This window comes from Populus nigra, chromosome 11, assembly GCF_951802175.1.
Source record: "Populus nigra chromosome 11, ddPopNigr1.1, whole genome shotgun sequence".
Lineage (NCBI taxonomy): Eukaryota > Viridiplantae > Streptophyta > Magnoliopsida > Malpighiales > Salicaceae > Populus > Populus nigra.
Genome location: NC_084862.1, coordinates 8196271 through 8218318, shown reverse-complemented (window position 1 = coordinate 8218318; position 22048 = coordinate 8196271). Strand labels below are relative to the sequence as shown.

Genomic DNA, 22048 nt, shown 5'->3' with positions numbered 1-22048 from the left:
TTTAGAGATCTTGTTTTATATTAAGTAAAACATTCAGATCAATAAGACATGGTAAAGGCCTTGCAATAAGGTCTAGATGATATGATTTGAAAATTGCATTTTTTTTCAATTTAGGATTCTTTTTACTAATTGATTTAAGATTCTTTTTCTATTTGGCTTAGTATTGTTTTATTATTTTCCATACTTGTTTATGATGTTTATATCTCGTATAAATAGGATTATTTAGCGTGTATTTAGATTTGCCTTTTCAGCCATGGATTAATGAATAAAATTAGTGTTTTTCTTGGAGCAACACGTTTTTTTCTTTATCTAAACAAAGAACAATCGAACTTATCAAAGTATAACTGATTTTCTGGTGTTTTGCTAATTATTGGATGGGGGTTCATATTCCAATAATGTTGGCGCATCAGTAAAAGGTAATTGTTGTGTCACACTCTTTTATTAAAATTGATTTTTAGCTTTCTAGGATTGTGTCAATCTTGCTTGTGAATCTCTAGATCTTTATATCCATGAGGTTCACATGCTCAAGTCAGCTTGAGTTTACTTACCAAACTTGCAACCTGAGTCATGAAATCGGGATAATTACATAAAAAGCAAATAAAAAAATCACAAAACTCAATTTTCAATCAACCCTTTAAAGGATGAAAAAAAACAAGTCAACTTGACTAACCTATTAAACTCATGAAAAAACATATTATAAAATCATGAAGCTCCATTTCCAACAAATCTAGTGTTGAAAGTTAAAATCAAGAAAAATAACTAAATCCATGAGACCGGAATAACTCTATAGAAAGAAATTTGAAAATAATTATGAAGCTTAATTCCCAAACAACCTAATATTGAATGATGAAATTGAAAAAAAGAATATTCAATTAAAAAGGGCCCAAAAAATAAACAAAGTCAGCCCAAACCAATGTACTAACCCTGCGTCTAGGTCATAAGATCAGGATAACCTCATAAAAATCAAATAAAAAAATTATGAAATCCAATTAAAAAATATTCAATTAAAAAAAGGTATAAAAATTGAACGGAATAAACTCAGGTCAACCTGTCAAACCTACAACCTGAGTTATGAGATCAGAATAACCTTATGAAAAGCAAATCAGAAAATATGATGAAGCTCATTTTCCAACCAACCCATATTGAATGATGAAATTGAAAAAAAAAACAATTAGAAAAAGCAACAAAAAATGACCCAAGTCAATTTGGGTTAAGCTGTTAAACTTATGAGTTGGGTCTTGAGACCGAGATAATTTCATAAAAAGTAAATAAAAAAATTACAATGCTCCATTTTCAACATATCCAATATTTAAGATTGAAATTAAAAAGGAAAAAAAATTCCATGAGGCTAGGATAATTCCACAAAAAGTAAATTGAAAAAAATAATGAAGCTCAATTATTAAATAACCTAATATTGAAAGATAAAATTAAAAAAAAAACTTCAAATAAAAGATTAAGTTGCTGAAGGGTGAAATTAAAAATATATATATTTAATTAAAAAAATATCTGAAAAATAAATCAAGTCAACCCGGACCAACCTACAAAACTTGTGACTTGGATCTATAGATACAAATAAAAAAACAATTATGAAGCCCAAAATTTTTTTTAATTAGAAAGATATAAAAAATAAACAGAGTAAACACAAGTCAATCTGCCAAATCCATGACCTGGGTCATGAGATTTGGATAATCCTAAAGAAAAAAAATTAAAAAAAATATAAAGCTTAGTTTCCAATCAACTCATGCTGAATGATGAAATTGAAAAAAAAATCAATTTAAAAAAATAATTTGAATCAATTTAGGTTAACCTGTTAAACTCACGAAATGAGTTATGAGACTAAGATAACTTCATCGAAAGCAAATAAAACAATTTACAAAGTTCCATTTCCAACATATCTAGTACGGAAGGTTAGAATTAAAAAGAAAAAAATAAACCTATGAGATTGGGATAACTATACAAAAAGAAAATTGAAGAAAAATCATGAATTTCAATTCTTAAATATCATAATATTGAAGGATGAAATTAAAAAAAACTGAAAAAATATGAGTTGTTAGAGGGTGAAATTGAGGAAAACAATTATTCAATTAAAAAAGAATCCAAAAAAATAAATCAAGTCAACCTGGATCAACCTATCAAACTCGAGACTTGGATCATGAGATTATGATAACCTCATAGAAAGCAAATAAAAAACAATTATGCAGCACATTTCCAACCAAATCAATGTTAAAGAATGAAATAAAAAAAATCAACTAGAAAAGGTAGTAAAAAAAGACGACTTGAGTCAATTTAGGTTAACTTGCTAAACCTGTGATCTAGATAATAAAATCATGACAAATTCATAAAAAAACAAATTAAAAAATTATGAAGCTCTTTTCTAACAAATCTAATGTTGTAGGTTAAAATATATAAAAAAAATCCATGAGACTGATATACAATCTAATACAAAGAAAATAAAAAATATTATGAAGCATAACTCTCAAAATAATATAATATTAAAAAGAATAAAGAAGAAGAAGAAGAATGAGTGTTTGAATGGTGAAAAAAACACTATTCCAAATTAATCATACTTTTTATTATTTTGCTAATATAGGCTCGAAAAAATGATCTATTTATTTTTAAAAAATAAAAAAAATAAAAAAAATAAAATTGATTAAGTTATAAATTTACATGAAAACATATTTAATTTCTGAGATAATGAGTCATAGTTTTTAGTGTTTTGCTATTATATATAGCTCCAAAAAAATCTGCTTATTTAAAAAATAAAAAAAATAAAGAGGGTGAAATTAATTAAGTTATAAATTTACAAGAAAGCATATTTAATTTCTAAGATCATGATTACTAATTAATTATTTTTGATAAACTACAATAATGAAGTTATATTTAACTATATTGTTTAGAAATGGTAAAGAAAGTTACTCACTAGTCCTTGTTAATCCATACGAAGTTTCTTCTATAATTTGTTTATTGATCATCCGAAGTTAATTATAAACAATAGAGATTTTGAATTTTTTGAGAATCTTCACATTGTTATATTCAATGCCCTCCACGGGTGGAAAAGTTACTTTTGTATGTTTTTGTATTCTTTATTTTATATTTAACACTGTTTTTCTTTTATTATTTTATAACTTCTTAAGATTACGTGAATCCTTCCTTTCTTTAAACAGAACAAACAAAAATAAAATCAGACTGATTTTCTAAATATTTTTCTAGATATTTTTTGATATTTTAAAATGATATAAAGAAGATTAATAATCATATGTTTTTGAAAGAAATCGAATAATTTATTAGAAATTCTACAAGATTCATTCATTCTTTTTTATCTTATAAATGACCAATTATGACAATGTTAGGATCTTCTATAGGCTCTTATAATGCTGACCTATAAATATAAAATTTTTTTTGGTCATCACATATTATATTAAATGCAATTTAGTCCCTAGATTGGGGTGTTTTTAAAAATAAATTCCCTACATGTTAAATCCTAAAGTTGGTCAATATTAGATAAATAATTTAAATGGGTTTATATGAAAGTTACTAAGAGTTAACTACGCTTCTAAAAAAATACTATTGTTTTTTTGTAATATTATATATTTATTATTAAAATTTATTTTTTTTGTTTTCTTAATTTATTTTTCTAATTCTTTGAAAAAAAGCGCGCAGCACGTTGTTGTTGTTTTTATAAGATTATTGAATTGTTTTTATTTGATTTTGTTTTTATTTAGCCATATTATCATAGATTTATATATTTCTTCTATAACATGATATGTATTATGAGAATTTGATTACTGTTCTCTTTTTTTATCTCATTTTTTTATTAGAAAAATATTTAAAAAAATAAAAAAATTTGACCATAATATAGAACTTTTTTATGTTCACCTTGCTGATACATTATCCTCAGTATATTCCAGTTTTTCTAATTAACTTTTACCTTACTTATTCACTCATTTAAATTATTTAATTAATTTTGATCGAATTTATGATAAAATAAAATTCATTCAAGTGCAAAATCCTATTTATTGTAAATTATGATGGAAAAAATAACTTTGAATAGGCTTATTTTTAATAAAAATAAAATATAAGGACAAAAATAAAATTTTCAAATAAATTTAGAGACTAAAATATATATTATTGAAAAATTTCATGACGTGAGCAAACAATACTTGTAAGTTATTAATGGCATTAGTAACACCAATTGATGTAGGCATGTGTGTAAAAATATTGAAAATATAATATATAAAGATGATATTAAAACAGAAAAAATAGAAAAGAAAAACCTTTTAAACATATAGAAAATACAATAGGATGTACAAGATAATTAACCCTCTAATATCGAATTTTTTTACTTGGATGGCAACATTTTGCTTTAAATTACGGACCGGACATGTTACAGAGCGTTTATTAACAGTGATAATTATGTCGCGTTAAAATATGATACATGGGGTGAAACCCAATAAACCCCCGACTAAAAAAGCCCATGGTGCTTGGTGCTAGTCCAACCACAAACCAACCTAAACCCTCTACTGTTTTCCGATTTAAAACCTAGTTCTTCTAAATCATCCTTGGATGCTACATCATCGTCCCCCACTAATAAGAAGCAGATTGTTGTGATTATTGAGGAAGGAAAGCTTCCCTCTCAGGCTCAAGTTAATGCTAACATGGGGTCTCTCAACGACTTAAGTGAAGCAGATGATGTCTTCATGAAAATGGGGTTTAATTTAGAGAAGGATGATCAAATCCCTTCTGACATTGTTATGTCATCTAAAAAATGCTCGGGTAAATCCTGATAGCAAGATTATTGATGAAAATGGAATTTTTGATGACTTGGAGAGTACTAATATCGATAATATTACCACTGGTAACTAATGTTAAATTAATACGTCCCTAATCCCTTGTTTAGCTCCTTATTTTTAACACCAAGATTTCATAGTTTTACTGAGGGAAATATTTCGTCGATTTGTGATTCAGAGTTCGTCGGTAATATTTTTACCGACGACATCACCGACAAAAAACTTCCGTCGGCGTTCCTTTAGTTGGTAATACCTCATTCCGTCGCTAAATCAGTTGGTAAAAAAAAATTATCGATGGTTTTATAGACAGAAATTGCGTGTAAAAAAAAATTCCTGCTAGAAATATACTGACGGATTTATTCCGTCAGTGAGTGTGTGAAATACCGACATATTATTTCCGTCGGTAAGATCGTCGGTGATTGTGAAATTTGCACCAAGACACTGTGAAATGCCGACGGATTAATTCCGTCTGTAAAGTCGTCGCTAAAATTGAAATTTCCCCACTCTCTGTCAAATGCCGACGGATTAATTCCATCTGTAAAGTCGTCGCTAAAATTGAAATTTCCCCGCTCTCTGTTAAATGCCGACGGATTAATTGAAAACCCTCGGTGAGTATGTTTAAATATTTTTTAAAAAAGTTATTTAGAATAAATAATATAAAAATTATATAAATTAATAGTAAAAAAACCAATTGTGCAAATAAATTTTTTATTAAACATCAAAAACAAAAAAAAAATGAAGTTAAATAATATTCATTACAAATTGAATGTGTTTTTAAAAAAATGTTAAATTAAATAATATTCATTACAAATTAACATAATGGTGGAGCTGGAGGAGGAGGAGGAGGCTGATTGTTATACGACCAAAAAGGAGGCGCACATGGATCACCACTCTGTGATGCCATGTTCATGACTATTTGACGAAGCTGTTCATGATTCGCTTTGAGTTCTGTATGCTCCACAGATAGATGGTTGTATTTTTCGGTGAGCCGAGCCGTGTGTTGCTTCAAGGCCACAAACTCCTTAGTTGGGTGCTCGATACTGATTGGGAGCTCTCAACGGTTGAGACACTATGGGCCGCCTGCAAGTTATCGACCGTAATATTGGAGAGCCCGTAAATCTGATTTTTATCGGGTCCACCGGACGATCCAACCTCCATCCACAACTCCAGATTGAATTCCGGATGGGTCAAAGGATCGTCCCCATATCTCTCCCTCAACCGGCTATTATAGGTCTCTTGAAAATGAAAAAAGTAATCATCATATTCAATTCAATAAAAATAATAACTTACAAAATAAAATGGTTGAACACACATACCACAAAGTGTTGAGCACAGTTGTCAACGAATTGTTGTGCCCCCTTTTGGCGGTCTTGACGCCACACGTGCATCTCAACAAACAGCTCCATCAGGCTTGGCTCACGTCTAAAAGACATAGCCTATAATTAAAAAAATTAATTAACAACAAATTAATTTAACGATATATTTCATTTAAATTAATCTTACCATCCGTTTCGCATGTGCAGCAAACAGAACGGAGCCGCTGATATGCGTTGTCACCGAGCCATGAATTGGCCGATTCCGGTTGCCAGCACCGGATTGTGAGCGTCGTGTGAACCGCTCAGACATCACATGCTTAAGATAGAGCGGCCATATATCTGCCGAGATGTATATCGATTTGAAATCGCTCCAAATCGCCACGTCGTTCCAGCCTTGGAGACTCTTATCTCTCGCGGGTTTTCTTGCCTTTTTTTGCACTTCATACCAAAAATTACGCGACCTACTTCCATAGCCAGAAATTAGATTTTGAAACATAAATATTTTTCTAAAAAAATCTTGTATTGTTTTTTATGTTACCTAGTTGCTGCGTGATTTTCCCACACCCTCCTCACAACTTTGTCATACGCATTGTCCTAGGCGAATTTGTCCTGTGTATAAATAATTAGGTAAATAAAAATAATAATTTATTTGTAATTATATTAATAAATTATTAGAAATAAGCTGGAAATTAGAAATTAACACCTACCTCAAATCTGTCAAATCTTGCATCGATTTGAGGTATCTATTCAGGATGTCTAGATACCTGACTCTATTGAAATAATAGAATCTTCATCGATGATTTAAACGCCGATGATATTACTCGGGCGGCTCAATGTTTGTGAACCTGAAAATAAATTAAATTAATAAAATATTGATTAGTTGTTAATAAATTATGTTATAATGTTTTTTTTAAAAAAACTAAAACCTTAACAAACTTACATTGAAAGGTCATCCTTCCATTGTGCCTTGTACTTGTGGGTGAATTGATTCCGCTGCGAAGGCACGCCGTCTCTGCTCTGTGAAACCGTGCTGGAAGAGGGAGCATCGGTTGATGGTGCAGGTGGCGTATTTGCCTCTTCTTGAGAGACACCTAAGGATATATCATTCTTGCTGCTAGAAGAACTAGCTGCGACCATACGTGAGCGATGAGCTGTGGATTTCGTTCTATGCATCTACACAATTTTATACGAATAATTATATAATTAAATTTGAATGTTAAAAAAAAATTGACAGCACCTCTCCTATACTGGATACTACCCAAATCCACAAATTTGCAAATATTGACAATAGCCACAACCAATTGACCCCATCTATACTAATATTGTATATAACATAACATCTATACAAATAACATTCATACTAATTACAAGGTAAATTCAATATTAACAATTACAATTCAACAAATTATTCAATTATTATGGTAATACAAACAATAAAATATATTCAATAAATTAAAAAAAACTCTAGACTAACAATTAAAATCAATGGAAATAATTAAACACAAATCATGCAAGAATAGATTAAAATTACTAATTATTCCAACATATTCAATTACTAATTACAAGGTAAATTCAACATTAACAATTATAATTCAACAAATTATTCAATCATTATGTAAATACAAACAATAAAATATATTCAATAAATTCAAAAAAAACTCTAGACTAACAATTAAAATTAATGGAAATAATTAAACACAAATCATGCAAGAATAGATTAAAATTACTAATTATTCCAACATATCCAATTACTAATTCTAAGGTAAATTCAACATTAACAATTACAATTCAACAAATTACTCAATTATTATGCCAATACAACAATAAAATATATTCAATAAATTAAAAAAAAACTATAGACTTTAGGAATGAAATATGCTTACCTTAATAATGTGTTTATTTCAAGACTTTATCTACATTATAAAAATACACCAAAACAAAAAACATAACAAAAATAAAAATAGCTAAAACAAAAATAAAAATCCTTAAAGTAAAATGAAATAGAGGAAACACATACCTTTTAATTTGGTGAAGATTCAGAAGAAAACTAGTTAGAGATTGCAGGTAAAAGTCTTGAAGAAATGAGAGGAAAAAAATCAAAACTGAAAGGTGAAGAACAGAGCATATGAAAAAATGAACTGAAGGGGCGGTCGCTGAGATTTATAGCACAGTTTTACCGACGAATTCACCGACAAAAATAAAAAATAATATTATTTTAATTTATTCCGTCGGTGGAGTGACGAAAATCCATCGGTAATTTTTGAATTTCGCACCAACGTTTTTAATTACCCTCCATATTTTTCGCAGTCCGTCAGTAATTCCGTCGGCACCTGACACGGTCAGAGATGCATTTAATGCACCGCCCTTTGGAATTCGCACAGTCCGTTGATGATTGTGTCGGTAATATTGACCCGCCGACAACATACCGACGGATTGGAATCCGTTTGCAAATTTGTCGGTAAGTGTGGCATTTGCGGTGATTATTTTTCAATTCTCTGTGAAATGCTGACGAACTGCCGTCCGTCGGCAAAGTCATCGGTAATAGTGACATTTCAAGTAATTATTTTTCAACTCTCTGTGAAATGTCAATGGACCTTAATCCGTCTGTATGGACGTCGGTGATAATGCTCAAAACAACATTTAACTTCTCTACGTCAACATCAACAAGATTATCATCGAAAACATGAAAATTTGAATTTTCTTCTAAGTCAATCGAAGGAGCAACTCGATATGGTTCAACTAACTCACTAACTTGAAAGACTTCATCTCGCACACTTGTGTCTTCGTTTTCATCCTGTACAAGCTCGACACGACCCCTGGGTTTCGTTTTTAAAACGGACAACCAATCCACTCTTGATCGATCCTTTCTAAATGAAGGGGTGTATGTGTAATAAACTTGTTGACATTGCTTTGCTAAAACAAAGACATCGTTTATGTTGCGGAGTCTAGCTTTTGAGTTGATTTCGACCAGACCATAATGCAGATCAACTCTGATTCCTCTACCAGTTGTGTCATACCAATAGCATTTGAATAAAAACACTCTATTCTTCTCGCTATGATATTGCAGTTCGACGACCTCTTCTAATATACCATAGTAGTCAACTTCCAACTCACTATTAGTCGATCCCTTGACACAGACACCGCTGTTATATGTCTTTCTTCCATGCCCGTATTTTTCAGTATGGAAAACATATTCATTGACAAAATACCCGTTGTAGCACTTAACTTTTCTTTCAGGGCCCAAGCTTAGTGAAGACAATGACTTAGCAACACTTCTTCTCATTTGATAAACCTTGTATGTAATGTACATCAATGAACAGTAAACGAGAATTGCATAGTGACATGCATATAATAATTTTACAAGTGAGAATGAGTTTGTGATAGTGCTTACATGTGTTCTGAACCATGTGGTAAATTGTTCATCTTGTAATTGAAAGATCTGGGATTCGATCAGCTGTGAGTTATGGGACAACAAATATTATCGATGTTGCCTGCATATGATAATGAGTGTATGATATTACAATGCATAATTAACAATATATTATTGATAAAGTTTAATTAGTATTGCACATATATATACTTACTGAATAAAAGGTCTCAACTCATCACAGTTAAATAGAATATAATTGTGTGCTTGTTTGAACTCTATTTTCGACAAATATCTTCCTCTTACGACATTTTTAGGTGTGGGTCATCCAGAATTGGAGAATATTGACAAGTTCCCATGGAAGGCACTTCACCGCCATCATCATGCCGTGGAACGCAATTGATTTTCATTTTCAGATGAGGTTCAAAATAGTACAAGATAAATGTTGAGATCTTCTCAATATGTGCCTTGTTCTTAACCTTTTTCTTGAGATTGAATAAGTACATGCATTGAATTAATCAAATATTTTCAATTAAGAAAAACAAAGAAAATACTTTTATATATGAATTACATTGCAACTGTAATATCTAACCATTTGAATGGGTACATCCATCTATACTGGACTGGTCCTCCAACTTTTACCTCGAACGGTAGATGTATGGGGAGATGCTCCATTGAGTCAAAAAATGATGGAGGGAATATCATCTCAAGTTTGCATAGTGTCTCGACGATATTCGTTTCAAGCCTCTCAATGTGATCAACATTCAACTTGCTAGAGCATATATCTCTAAAGAAATGACTGATCTCCGTGAGTGCATTCCATATCCCCTTTGGCAACAAATCACGAAAAACTAATGGGATGAGTGTTTGCATAAACACGTGACAGTTATGACTCTTCATTCCATACAATATGCATTCCTCCATATTAACCAGCCTTGATATGTTTGAGGCATGTCCATCCAAAAAATGCAGACTCTTAAGCCATTTATAGACTAGTAATTGTGTATTTTTCTCTAACACGAAGCTTGCTCTTGGTTTTGCGACCCGTGACTCATCACAAATCAACTCCATATTTTTACGGTTACAGAACAAAGCTACATCCAATCTAGCCTTGATATTGTCCTTTGTCTTCCTCTTCACATCTATGACGGTGTTGAAAATGTTCTCAAACATGTTCTTCTCAATGTGTATGACGTCAAAGTTATGGCGGAGAAGATTGGTCTTACAATAAGAAAGCTCCCAAAAAATACTTCACTTTACCCAATTATGGGTCAAACCAAAACCAGAAAACTTCTGCTTACCTGATTGGAGACCAAACACAATGTCACCGTACTCTGATACAACATCATGTAATTCTTCACCAGAATGTTAGCGTGAATGCCTTATTATTTTTGATGCATTATGGACATGCTAGTTTCCCATGCGTGCTCCAACCAGAAAGCATTCCATAAACTGAAAATCATTGATAGTCCACATCAAAGCCACCCTCATAAGGAAATTTTGTTTCCTCGATATATCGTAAGTCAAAGCTCCAGAGGACCACAACTGCGCCAACTCATCAATCAACAGTCAAGGACAAACATCTATATTCCGGCCCGAACTGCTTGGACCAGGTATGATAGTAGATAAAAACATGAACTCCAGCCTCATACACATTCCTGGTGGCAAGTTATAAACCGTGAGTATGACCGGCTAACAAAAATAAGGACCAACAAATGACCCGAATGGGTTGAATCCGTCTATACATAACCCAAGACGCATGTTCCTTGATTCAGCTGAAAAGTGATGATGCACACCGTTAAAGTGTTTCCACGCTTCGCCGTCAAAAGGATGCATCATCACTCCATCAATCGCATCATGTGATTGGTGCCATGTTATGTGCTCAGCAGTTCTTCGTGACATGAATAACCTCTGCAGTCTAGGCGTGATTGGGAAGTATCTAAGTTTTTTATATGCCACTAGAGTCTTTCCCCTACCAGTTCTGGGTTTGTAACGGGAATGCCCGCATGTCATGCACTCGGTCATCTCAGCATTTTCAAGGTAGTATAACATGCAGAAGTTAGGGCCATGTCAATTTTTTGGTATCCTAAACCGAGGGGTTTCATCATGGACTTCACAGCATAGAAGTTCTCTTTCAGCTTGTTTCCTTCAGGTAAAATGCTTCTCGCTCATTCAATAATCTTGTCATACCGGCCTCACTCAACTCGTGATCTAACTTGATGGTGAAAACCTGTGCTACGACCGATAATTTACTGTGGTTCGTGCAGCCATCCCATAATGGTTTGTCAGAATCTTTCAACAAATAAAAAAACCTAGCGGTATCTGTATTAGGTTCTTCTTCTACAATTGGATATTGACTGACATTACCTTGATTCATTCTCATAGCATCCATAACCATATTCCTGTAAGGATTAGTGTTGTTATTTGTCGCTTCATGCATGTTGTTTGCACTAGAAGGTGACCCAACGACCTTTTCTCTCATTCTCCTACTAACAAATACTTCTCCGTATGCATACCAACACTGGTAATTCTCCATAAACTCTTTGTGTAGAAGATGCATCATTACAACATCTGGATGCAAATACTTTTTATTTTGACACTTCCTGCATGGACACCTAATACCGCATCCAGTAAAATTTCTAGGACTAGACGTTGCGAAATTAATAAAACCCTGAACTCGTTACAATAATCCATCCTTCGTAATCTTTGGGGTGAATCTCGATACATCCATGAACGATCATCCATGACTTCTATCGAACCTCTATAAAATTATGATGACAATATGTATTAATTAACTATGTTAGGTAAATAAATTTGCAAAAATATTGGTTTACCTCGAGATTATCCAACAAACCAATTACAACTTCTCATAAATATTAAACATTCATTATCAATTATCAACGTCCATACAAATTAATACATATAAATATACGAAAATTACAACTCCGCAATACCATTGATAAAAATTAAAACAGAGTGTAATTCGGTAATTCAATAAAGTTTCAACAATTTACAAACAAATACAATCTTACAAAATCCAAAACAAACCATAACAAGTATAAAATTATACATTCATATACTACAAGTTTGTTTGAGAAATAACAATAAAACATGTACATCTACTAACAAAATACATATGCTAAAAAAACAATAAAATTGACATTTAAATGTTAAAATTTAAAAAGATAGAATTACTTACAAAAACTGATAAAATCCGTCGGTAAATCAGAACATGGATGTTGTGACCACAAAACTTCAAGAAATATGACTTGTTGTGTTGAGAAGAGGGAGATTTTTTTTTGGGAGGGCTGGTTGTTTGCAGTTGGGGAGAGTTGGGATGGGGAAGAAGAAGGTGAAATAGGGGAGGAGAGGGTCAGCAGAGTGGGTATATATTAACTTTTATCGACGGCTTCACCAACAGAATTATTTCGTCTGTGATTCCGTTGGCTATTCTGACGGTAAACAGGTTACGTCTCCGTACGGAGTTGTCGTTTTGAATCCCTCGGTGATTCTGTCGGTGATTCTGTCGATGAATCGGTCACGTCACCGTACAGAGTTGTCGTTTTGAATCCCTCGATGATTCCATCGGTAAAAATCACCCGCAAAAACCTCCATATTAGTGAACCATCTTTTTTTTTAAATTCTGAACATTCCATCCATAATTCCGTCGGTATATACTGAATGTTTTCGTCGGTATATACCGATGGAATTACGGACGGATAAAATTCTGTTGGTAATGGCGACCTCAAATTACCTACAGAAGTATTCTGTCGGTAAGGTTGTTGGTATTAAGCAAATTTCTGGTAGTGTAATGAGTATAATGCTTTGGAATTGCGAGGGAGTTGGCTATAAGCTCTTCTTAACCTCGTGTAATTTTTTCTTTTTTTTTTCTTATGAGCATACTGCTCTTGTTTTAGCATAGCCCATATAGTGTTGTCCAACCTTCTGATGTTATTAAGGTCTCATCGCATTAAGGCATTGAGTATCTTCGGGTGGCATGTGTTTTTTTTTTTAAATGAAGATTGCATGGTTGTTTTTGTGTTAGAGAATTATAGAGAATACATGCACATTAAGTTTTTCTTTATAGAGAAGTCCTTCACTTCTACTATGGTTTATGCTGGTCCAAAAGCCCCTGATATATCGCAATTTTTGTGGGATGTCCTTATCAAACTTTCCAAGTCATTTTCTAGCCTTGGGCAATCGAAATGGATTTTAATGCAATCTTGAATAAGGATGAATAATTGGGTGGGTGCAATCTTGAGGTGTGTAGCTTAACTGGTCAGATTTTGAGTTTGCTTCTTAGAAGTCACCAGTTTGAGTTTCACAAACCTCAGAGCCACTGGAGACTTACATGATCGTTAACTTCAGGACCCGTGTGATTAGTCGAGGTGCGCGTAAGCTGGCCCGGACACCCAAATTAATAAAAAAAATAATAAGTGGGTGGGTGTAACTTTGAGGGGGTATAACTCAATTGATTAGACTCTAGGTTTGTTCTCTATAGATCATCAGTTCGAGTTCCACAAACCTCAAGGTTATTAGAGGCTTACATGCATGGTTGTTAATTTCAGGGTTCATGAGATTAATCAAAATACGCGTAAACTGACTCAGACACCCATATTAATAATAATAATTAAAAAAAAATAATTGAGTGGTCGTGGTTTTTCAACTTTTCTATAATTAGTGTTGCTTCCCAACGCAGTGCATTGATCAGTGTGTGATTTGAAAACCCTAAGGCTCCCCAAAAACTAACCGCCGTTGCTCAATGTGCTTGTTAACTTCAAATTGAATGGTACCTATATATGCTCAATATAAGTACGTTGTGTTTTTCTACCGTTACTGCAAATGATAGACAGATAGAATGTCGACCATCAAACCATGTTGCAGACCCAAAATTGTAGTCATTGGAAGCCTCCTTCCCATAAAATATAAGACTTTGAAGGAAACCCTTGTTAACCCTTCGCTAAAAGCAATCTTCTTTAGGGAAACCTTCACCTCTGATTCTTGGGCAGTTGAAGTTTGTCTTGGACATGGATCTTATGTTTTTCTTTGAATATCCATAATAAAAAAAGGAATTGCTAATAATCTTGAGAGGTTGTTTCAAATCCTGTATTAAGAGCTCTGAATGGGTTTATTTCTTCAACCCCAACTTCATAGGGATTTGCTAAGTGATGTGAGCTGTTTTGTAAGGTTTAAATCTGAGAATTGAAAAACCTAGATAGGTATCCACCTCATGCTTAAGAATTGTCAATGCCATAAAAAAATTTGAGACGCATCAACCTGTTGAACTGAGAGAGAATAAATTGGATGAAAGATTTAGACAGATTTTGTCCTGTTTTTGTATTTTAAAAACTATTTTTTTTTACTTTAAATTATTATTTTTTTATTTTTTATGTATTTATGTATAAAATAATTTTTTAATATATTTTTAAACAAAAAATATTTTAAAAAATTCAAAAGATTTTTGAAGTAAAATAAAGTTGAAAAGAGGTGAATGGATGTTGAGCTCAAAGAACTGATGTAGAAGCTTTGAATATGTTTACAGGATGGTAGCGATTATTTTTTAAATAATTTTTCATGCTGAAATGCATGTCAATGATATTTTTTTATTTTTTAAAAGTTATTTTTAATATTAACATATCAAAACAATTCAAAACATATAAATCATATTAAATTTTTTTAAAAAATTAACCAAACGGTTTCTTAAACCCCAAGTGAAGATCGAGATGAGGAATAATATTACTTTTGTGGGCTAGAGCGAGTATCTGTTTTAGAGTTAAAATGGATGGAAAGTCATTGTATTTTTTTCTTAAATAAACGGTGGAGAGATCATGATTCGATAGAAATTTAATCCGGGATATTTGTTTTTTGAGATCTAAGTTTAGATTTGGACGGTAGTGGCTATATATGTTTTTTTATTTTTTAAGTCAATGAAAAATTATAATATTTAATATAATGATTTTTTAGTCACTATATAAAATATAATAATAATCTATTAAATAATTTAATTTTTTTTATTGATTTTTTTATTATGTAAAAGTGTTATTAACTTATTAATTCCGAGATGCAAAATAATATATAAATAAAGGCAATATGAAAAAACAACTAAATTATAAATTATAAGAAGTTCATAATAATTTTTTTATAAGAAATTATTTAATTAGTCAGGTTTTAAATTTATTTTTTAGAGATTATTAGTTTGAGTTTCATAGACCTTATAGCCACTAAAGGCTTACATAGTTGTTAATTTTAAAAATTATAAAATTAGTCGAGATACATATAAATTAATCTGAATATTCATGTTAATAAAATAATAATAATAAAAAAAAAAAAGTAACAGAGAGAGTGGCGTTAGTTTACAGTGGTTGCCGGCAGCATCTTGCAATTTGCAAGGAATGATTCCATCAGATCAGATGTTCCATTACCATTCAAGAAAGTAATGTTCTAAAACATGTTGTGCGGTTCAAAGTTCAAACAGCCACAGATCATTGGATGAAACGTGTTCGGAGCTTGTAAATGTAATCAACACACCTTTATATAAAAAAAAAGCTTTGTATGTAATATCAAAATGTGTTTGTTGGGGTGTGGGGTGTGTCGGCGGCTGTCTGATATATCCATGATTATTTTAAGGTAATATGTAGTTTGTTTTTATATTTTAAAAATATTTTAAAAAAAATTGAAAGTTTTTTATATTTTTATTTTAAAATAATTTTTTTATTATCTTGATGTTTTAATGTTAAAAATAAATTTTAAATTTTTTTAAATTTTTTTTTAATATATTTATAAATAAAAAAAACTTTAAAAATTAATTGCTATAAGAATACCAATTGAGCTCTTAGCCTGCTTTTAAAAGGTTGGTTGAAAAATCATAAACAATTATGCTTTAGAAAAGTAAGCTGAAAAAGATAAGATAAATGTCGTGTTTTATTGTCTTTTTTCTATTTAATTAAATTGTAATTTTTTTTGTTTTTTCTAATATATATATATATATATATATATATATATATAATTTCAATTTCATACTTTATTATTAGATTTATTAGAGATTTTATAAGGTTGTTATAAATTCATAATTTAGACTGCAATTTTGATGAGTTAACTTAGTTGATTCAAATTTGTTTTTTCTTTTACTAATTGATTTTTCTCTCAATTTCATCTTTAAAAATTGATTTAATAGAGAATTATACTTTGTGATTTATTTTTGTCTGCTTTCTATGAGGTTATCCATATCTCATTACTTGAGTTACAAGTTTAGCGAGTTAACCCTAATTATTCAAATCATTTTTTATATTATTTTTTCAATTTCATCATTTAACATTAGGTTGATTAAGAATGGAACTTCATAACTTGTTTTGATTTATTTTATATTAAGTTATCCTTATCTCATGATCTAGGTTGCGAGTTAATCAGGTTAACCCGATCTGACTTGGATTTATTGATTTTGTTTTTCAATTTCATCATTCAATTTTAGGTTTATTGAAAATTGAGCTGTGTAATTTGTTTTCTATGAGATTATCATAATTTCATGACTTGATATGCATATTGACAAGTTAATTTGGGTTGACCTAAATCGATCTAGTATATTATCGCCCTAATTTTTATTAAAAAAATCTCATTTTAAATATTTATTTTAAGTCAAATTATATTTCTATTGGTCATTCGAGTTATTTTTAGATTTGTCAAGGAGACCAAGTTGTTGAGTTTCCTGAAACACATGTATGCAACGGAAACAGAAACGATAAATTTAAAAATTTTCAGGGACTCATGGATCCCGTATAGATTTAGAATTGTTTAGAGTTTATGCGAAGATTACTTGAAAATCTGAACTTCTTTTCAGCTTTGAATATATGCTTAAAGGATGAGTTATCGCAAACCACAACCCATCTAATTGTTCAATTTCTAATGATAATCTACACGAACCACTAGTGAAAAATCTTCTAAATCCTTTTAAAAGAAAGGGATTGTTATACCTTATAATGTTTAACTCTTTTCATTTGTGTTTAGATATTTTTGTATTGTACTTATCTCATCTTAAATCTCGCAAGAAATAAGAGGCATAATATTCTATTAGTAGGGAAATTTAAAAACCCTATAAATGGTAAAATATCAATTTGTCCCTTAAAATAATATCACATATATTATTTTAGGCTACTTTTAAAAATTTATTCAACCAAGTCACTACTCGATTTTTCTAGTTCTAAAATTGTAATTCATTGTATAATTTACACTCTAGTCCTTAATTTCTAAAACTTATTTAAAATCAAGTCATACTAGATTAATCAACTTATTTTAATGATTCTTATGTGTATGATTCATTAGGTTTCCTAATAGTTGGCTCAAATATAAATCATAATTTTAAATAAAATAGGATTAGATAAATTAGATAAATTAATTTATTATCAATTCAACATAATATGTATCAGTATCAACAACTCTAATTAATAACTAATTTTAACAGAGACTAGGAATATTTTAGAAACAATATTTTGACTATATAGTATATACATTAAGAGTATCTCCAACAAGTGTGCTAAATGGAAAGCTAAATATTAAAAAAAATATTATTTTGGTTCCTTTTTGTTTATTTTGCACACTCCAAAGGAAGTGCTAAATAAAATGATAAAATGTCTTTTTTCTCCCACAAATGCTATTCCTACATATCTCTCAAAAAAGCCAAAACCAACAAAGTGGGGCCACTAAAAAAATAAACCAATTAAATCTAGCCAGCGGAAAAAAAATAACATCAAACTTATTAACAAATAATAGAACATTTGTTTCTTTCACTCCAATATAATTGGCTCTTCAAATAGCCTTTTTTTTTTTTTTTCTATTGGAGTAGATATGATAAAAAAAGCTATATTTATACTATTTAAAATGCTATTTTATCAATTTAGCTCTTTAAAATAACATTTTTCATTAGAGATGTTCTAACACAAGTAACATCATGTTTTTTTCCTACTAGAAAAACTTTAGCAACATCAAGATGTTTTTTATGTTAAAAAAATTAGAATTTATTTGATATTATAATAATGATTATTTTTTAAAATTTTTTTTAATTAAAAATATATTAAAATAATATTTTTAATTTTTTGACATTAGTATATCAAAATGATATAAAAATACTAAAAAATTAATTTAAAAAAATAAATTAAATCTCTAAAAATATTTTTAAAATACAAAAAAATCATGCGGCGCGTTACAATTATGGAGGAGTATCTGATTCTCATTGCTCTTCTTTCAATTTCATATTTCAGTATATATACACACACACACCTTGTCTTTCTATTAGTATTTGAATTACAACCCAACACTGAAGGCTTAACCACCACCACCACCACCCCCCCAACACCCATGTCATCGTTGACCCACTCAAAACGCCACCGCGTAGGCTACGCACTGCCACCCAAAAAAACCCAAACCTTCATCCAACCCTCCTTCATCCACCACGCAGACCAACACAACATTGATCTCATCCCAATCGATCCTTCAAGACCTCTTATCGAACAAGGACCCTTGGATTGCGTCATCCATAAACTCTACGGCCCAGATTGGATGTCCCAGCTCCTGCACTTCTCCTCTCTGAACCCTGATGCTCCCATCATTGATCCTCTTGATTCCATCCAGAGACTCCACGATCGGATTTCGATGCTTCAAGTTGTAAGTAATTTAAAAATTTCTGAAAGAAATCAAGTTTTAGATGTGCCTCGACAACATTATTTTTCTGATTCAGAAACCATGATGAAGAATTCCGATGATTTAATTGAGAAATTAGGGTTTCCGCTGATCGCCAAACCGTTAATGGCTGATGGGAGTGAGACCTCTCATAAAATGTATTTAGTTTTTGATAAGGAAGGATTAGACAAGTTAGAGTCACGGATGATTATAATGCAAGAATTTGTTAATCATGGTGGGGTTATTTTTAAAGTCTATGTGGTTGGTGATTTTGTGAAATGTGTCAAGAGGAAATCGTTGCCCGATATTAAAGAGGACAGATTGGTTACTTTGAAGGGTCTGCTGCCGTTTTCGCAAATATCCAATCTGGAGGAGAAGACTGATTGTGGTGGTGGTGGTGGGGAGTTTGACAGAGTGGAAATGCCGCCAGTGGATTTTGTTGAGGAAGTAGCCAAGGCAATGAAGGAAGAAACTGGGATCAGTTTGTTGAACTTTGACGTGATTAGGGATGCTAGAGATGCTAATAGGTATCTTATTATTGATATAAATTATTTTCCTGGGTATGAGAAGATACCCAATTATGAGTCTGTGTTGACAGATTTTTTATTAAATTCCATGGAAAAGAACAAGAGCGGAGATGTCAGCATGGTGAGGGAGCATGATGATGATTGACTTAATGGGACCGTTATAAGTAAGCAGATGTATGTCCGTTTCTTCTTCTTCGCGATTTCATGCTTACTTTGTTTTATCTCCTGCCAAATGTAGCTACTTTTTATCAAATACTTGGTGTTTCAGTATAATAAAAAGCCTTGCAATTATGCAAGAAACAATGCAAATATGCCACATCGTTTATATCCAGTTAGATAAACTTGTATGTCTGTTTGTTTTGGTATGCGTTTTGCCTCAACCATAGATTTGAAGTGTTTTGTTAATCAATACCCGTTTGGTATTGCGGTAACTATTGTGGTTGTGGTTTGAAAAAAATTGTTTTATAAAAAATACTTTTAATTGAGATTGGTTTGAAAAAATAGGTGTTTGGTTAAAACTGTGATTGAAATTGAGGTTGAAAAAAAATAATTTAGTGTGTTTGGTTAAAAATGCTTTTAAAATTGAAGTTATAAAAAATAATTTAATATATATATATATATATATATATATATATATATATATATTGATGATTTTAAATTTAAATATTGTGGATTTAACTATTGCAATTACATCATGGAATAAAACATACTTTATATAAAATATTTTTTTATTATTCTATGAAACCATCTACAATTTTATTACATACGAAATATATCCGACAAAAACTATAGTTTCTATAATTTTTTTAGCATATAATAAAATTAGATAAAATATTATCATGTATAAAATTCACTCTAAACTATTTTTTTAAATGTTAAAAAATTAAAAAAAAACCCTCACGCAGTGCAAGTGAACAGTGAAAGATAATTGCACTGTTCATTATTTTTAAGTGAACAGTGCAATTCTCTGTTCACATGAACAGTGCACCACTATGCACTATTCATGTTAATTGCACTGTTCATTGAACAGTACAATTAAAAAGCAACGAATTCTTATTTTTTAATTGCTGCGTTGAAAGAAATAGGTGGGACCCAGTGAACAGTATCCTCTTCTTTTCTTTAATCAAACGGCTCCTCTTCTTTTCTTTAACCAAACAGCTGCATGCTGCGTTTTAATTAAAACGTAGCCGCAGCCGCGTAAACAAACAGATCCTAAAAAAACCTTGATTAAAAAAAGCTACAATCTATTTTTTGAAACCGCAGTTGCAAAAGCCACCTAATGCCAAACAATGGTACAAAAATGTTTTTTTGAGATCATGAAGTTTAACTTTAGCCAATACCTTTTTGCTCAAAAGTTATTCAAAATCACCATATATATTATCTGGAATCTCTTTAAGAGGGTGTGTTGTTTACTAATTTAATTTACATCGGTTTCCTTTTCTCTCTGTGGCCATTGTTTAACTTTTATGTTGCTAGAGGTGCAAATAGGTATATTAATATAAATAATTTTCTCGGGATATGAGAAGATGCTGAATTATGAGTCGACGTAGACGGTTTGTTATTAGAGGCTGTGGGAAAGGAGAATTGAGAAATGAGTCCCAGGAACATCGAGTAGGGTAGCGATATTTGTGGGGAAAGGTGGAAGGACTATCAAGTTTTCTTGATGAATTGTTTCAATGTTTTGAGACAAATACTGGCAGTGTTTGGTTCAACTGTCAATCTTTGGAGGAATGTCTTCATTGAAATTTGTGCTTGCTTTGTATAAATGCAAACCTGCAAATGGAGGTACTTTTGAATATTTGGTTTCAGAATGTGCTGCCGTACTAAACAAGCCTTTGTCAATGTGTGCAGAATTGATGCAAATTGTCACCTTCCATATATTCTGTTACTTGCTCTGGTCATGAAAGTAAAAACGTCCATGTTGATCTCTGCTAATGCACTTGCAGCTCTTCTAGTCTTACATATATACAGAGGTTTTTTGTTGTTTTTGTGCTTTGATTTTGTTTCGGATTTTTCAGTATTTATGTTCATGTATATATATATATATATATATGAAATTTGTTTTGTTTTGTTTTTTTGAGTTGTTTTTCTTATTTTTTTTGAGCCATGTACATGAATTTCTCTTTTTTTATATAGATTTTGTTGCCTTACAACAAAACATAAACCATTGTTCCTTAGCCAGAAGAGCTGTATTGGAGTGGTAGCTAGGCACTTGGAATTCCCACTTAGTAAGATAAGGTCAAGACATGAGGTAGAAAATTAATTATCTGGTATTATGTGCAAATGAATTCATTAATTATTATCATTAATGCATGAAGAACTCAATATGAATTACTGTTTGATAAAAAAACCAGAAACATTAACTCGCTGATGTGTAACAGA

General features: G+C 31.1%; 1 protein-coding gene across 1 annotated transcript; it reads left to right on the top strand.

The window, feature by feature from the left end:
• The first annotated feature begins 18744 nt into the window (after positions 1 to 18744).
• LOC133667915 (inositol-tetrakisphosphate 1-kinase 1-like) lies at positions 18745 to 19977 on the top strand. Its single transcript, XM_062087627.1, has one exon. The coding sequence runs from the start codon at positions 18819 to 18821 to the stop codon at positions 19809 to 19811; it is 993 nt and encodes a 330-aa protein (XP_061943611.1). The 5' UTR covers positions 18745 to 18818; the 3' UTR covers positions 19812 to 19977.
• Positions 19978 to 22048: the final 2071 nt, after the last annotated feature.

What these genes read in the sequence shown, in the direction of transcription:
- LOC133667915 (XM_062087627.1), top strand. Translation starts at nt 18,819, where the DNA reads ATGTCATCGTTGACCCACTCAAAACGCCACCGCGTAGGCTACGCACTG.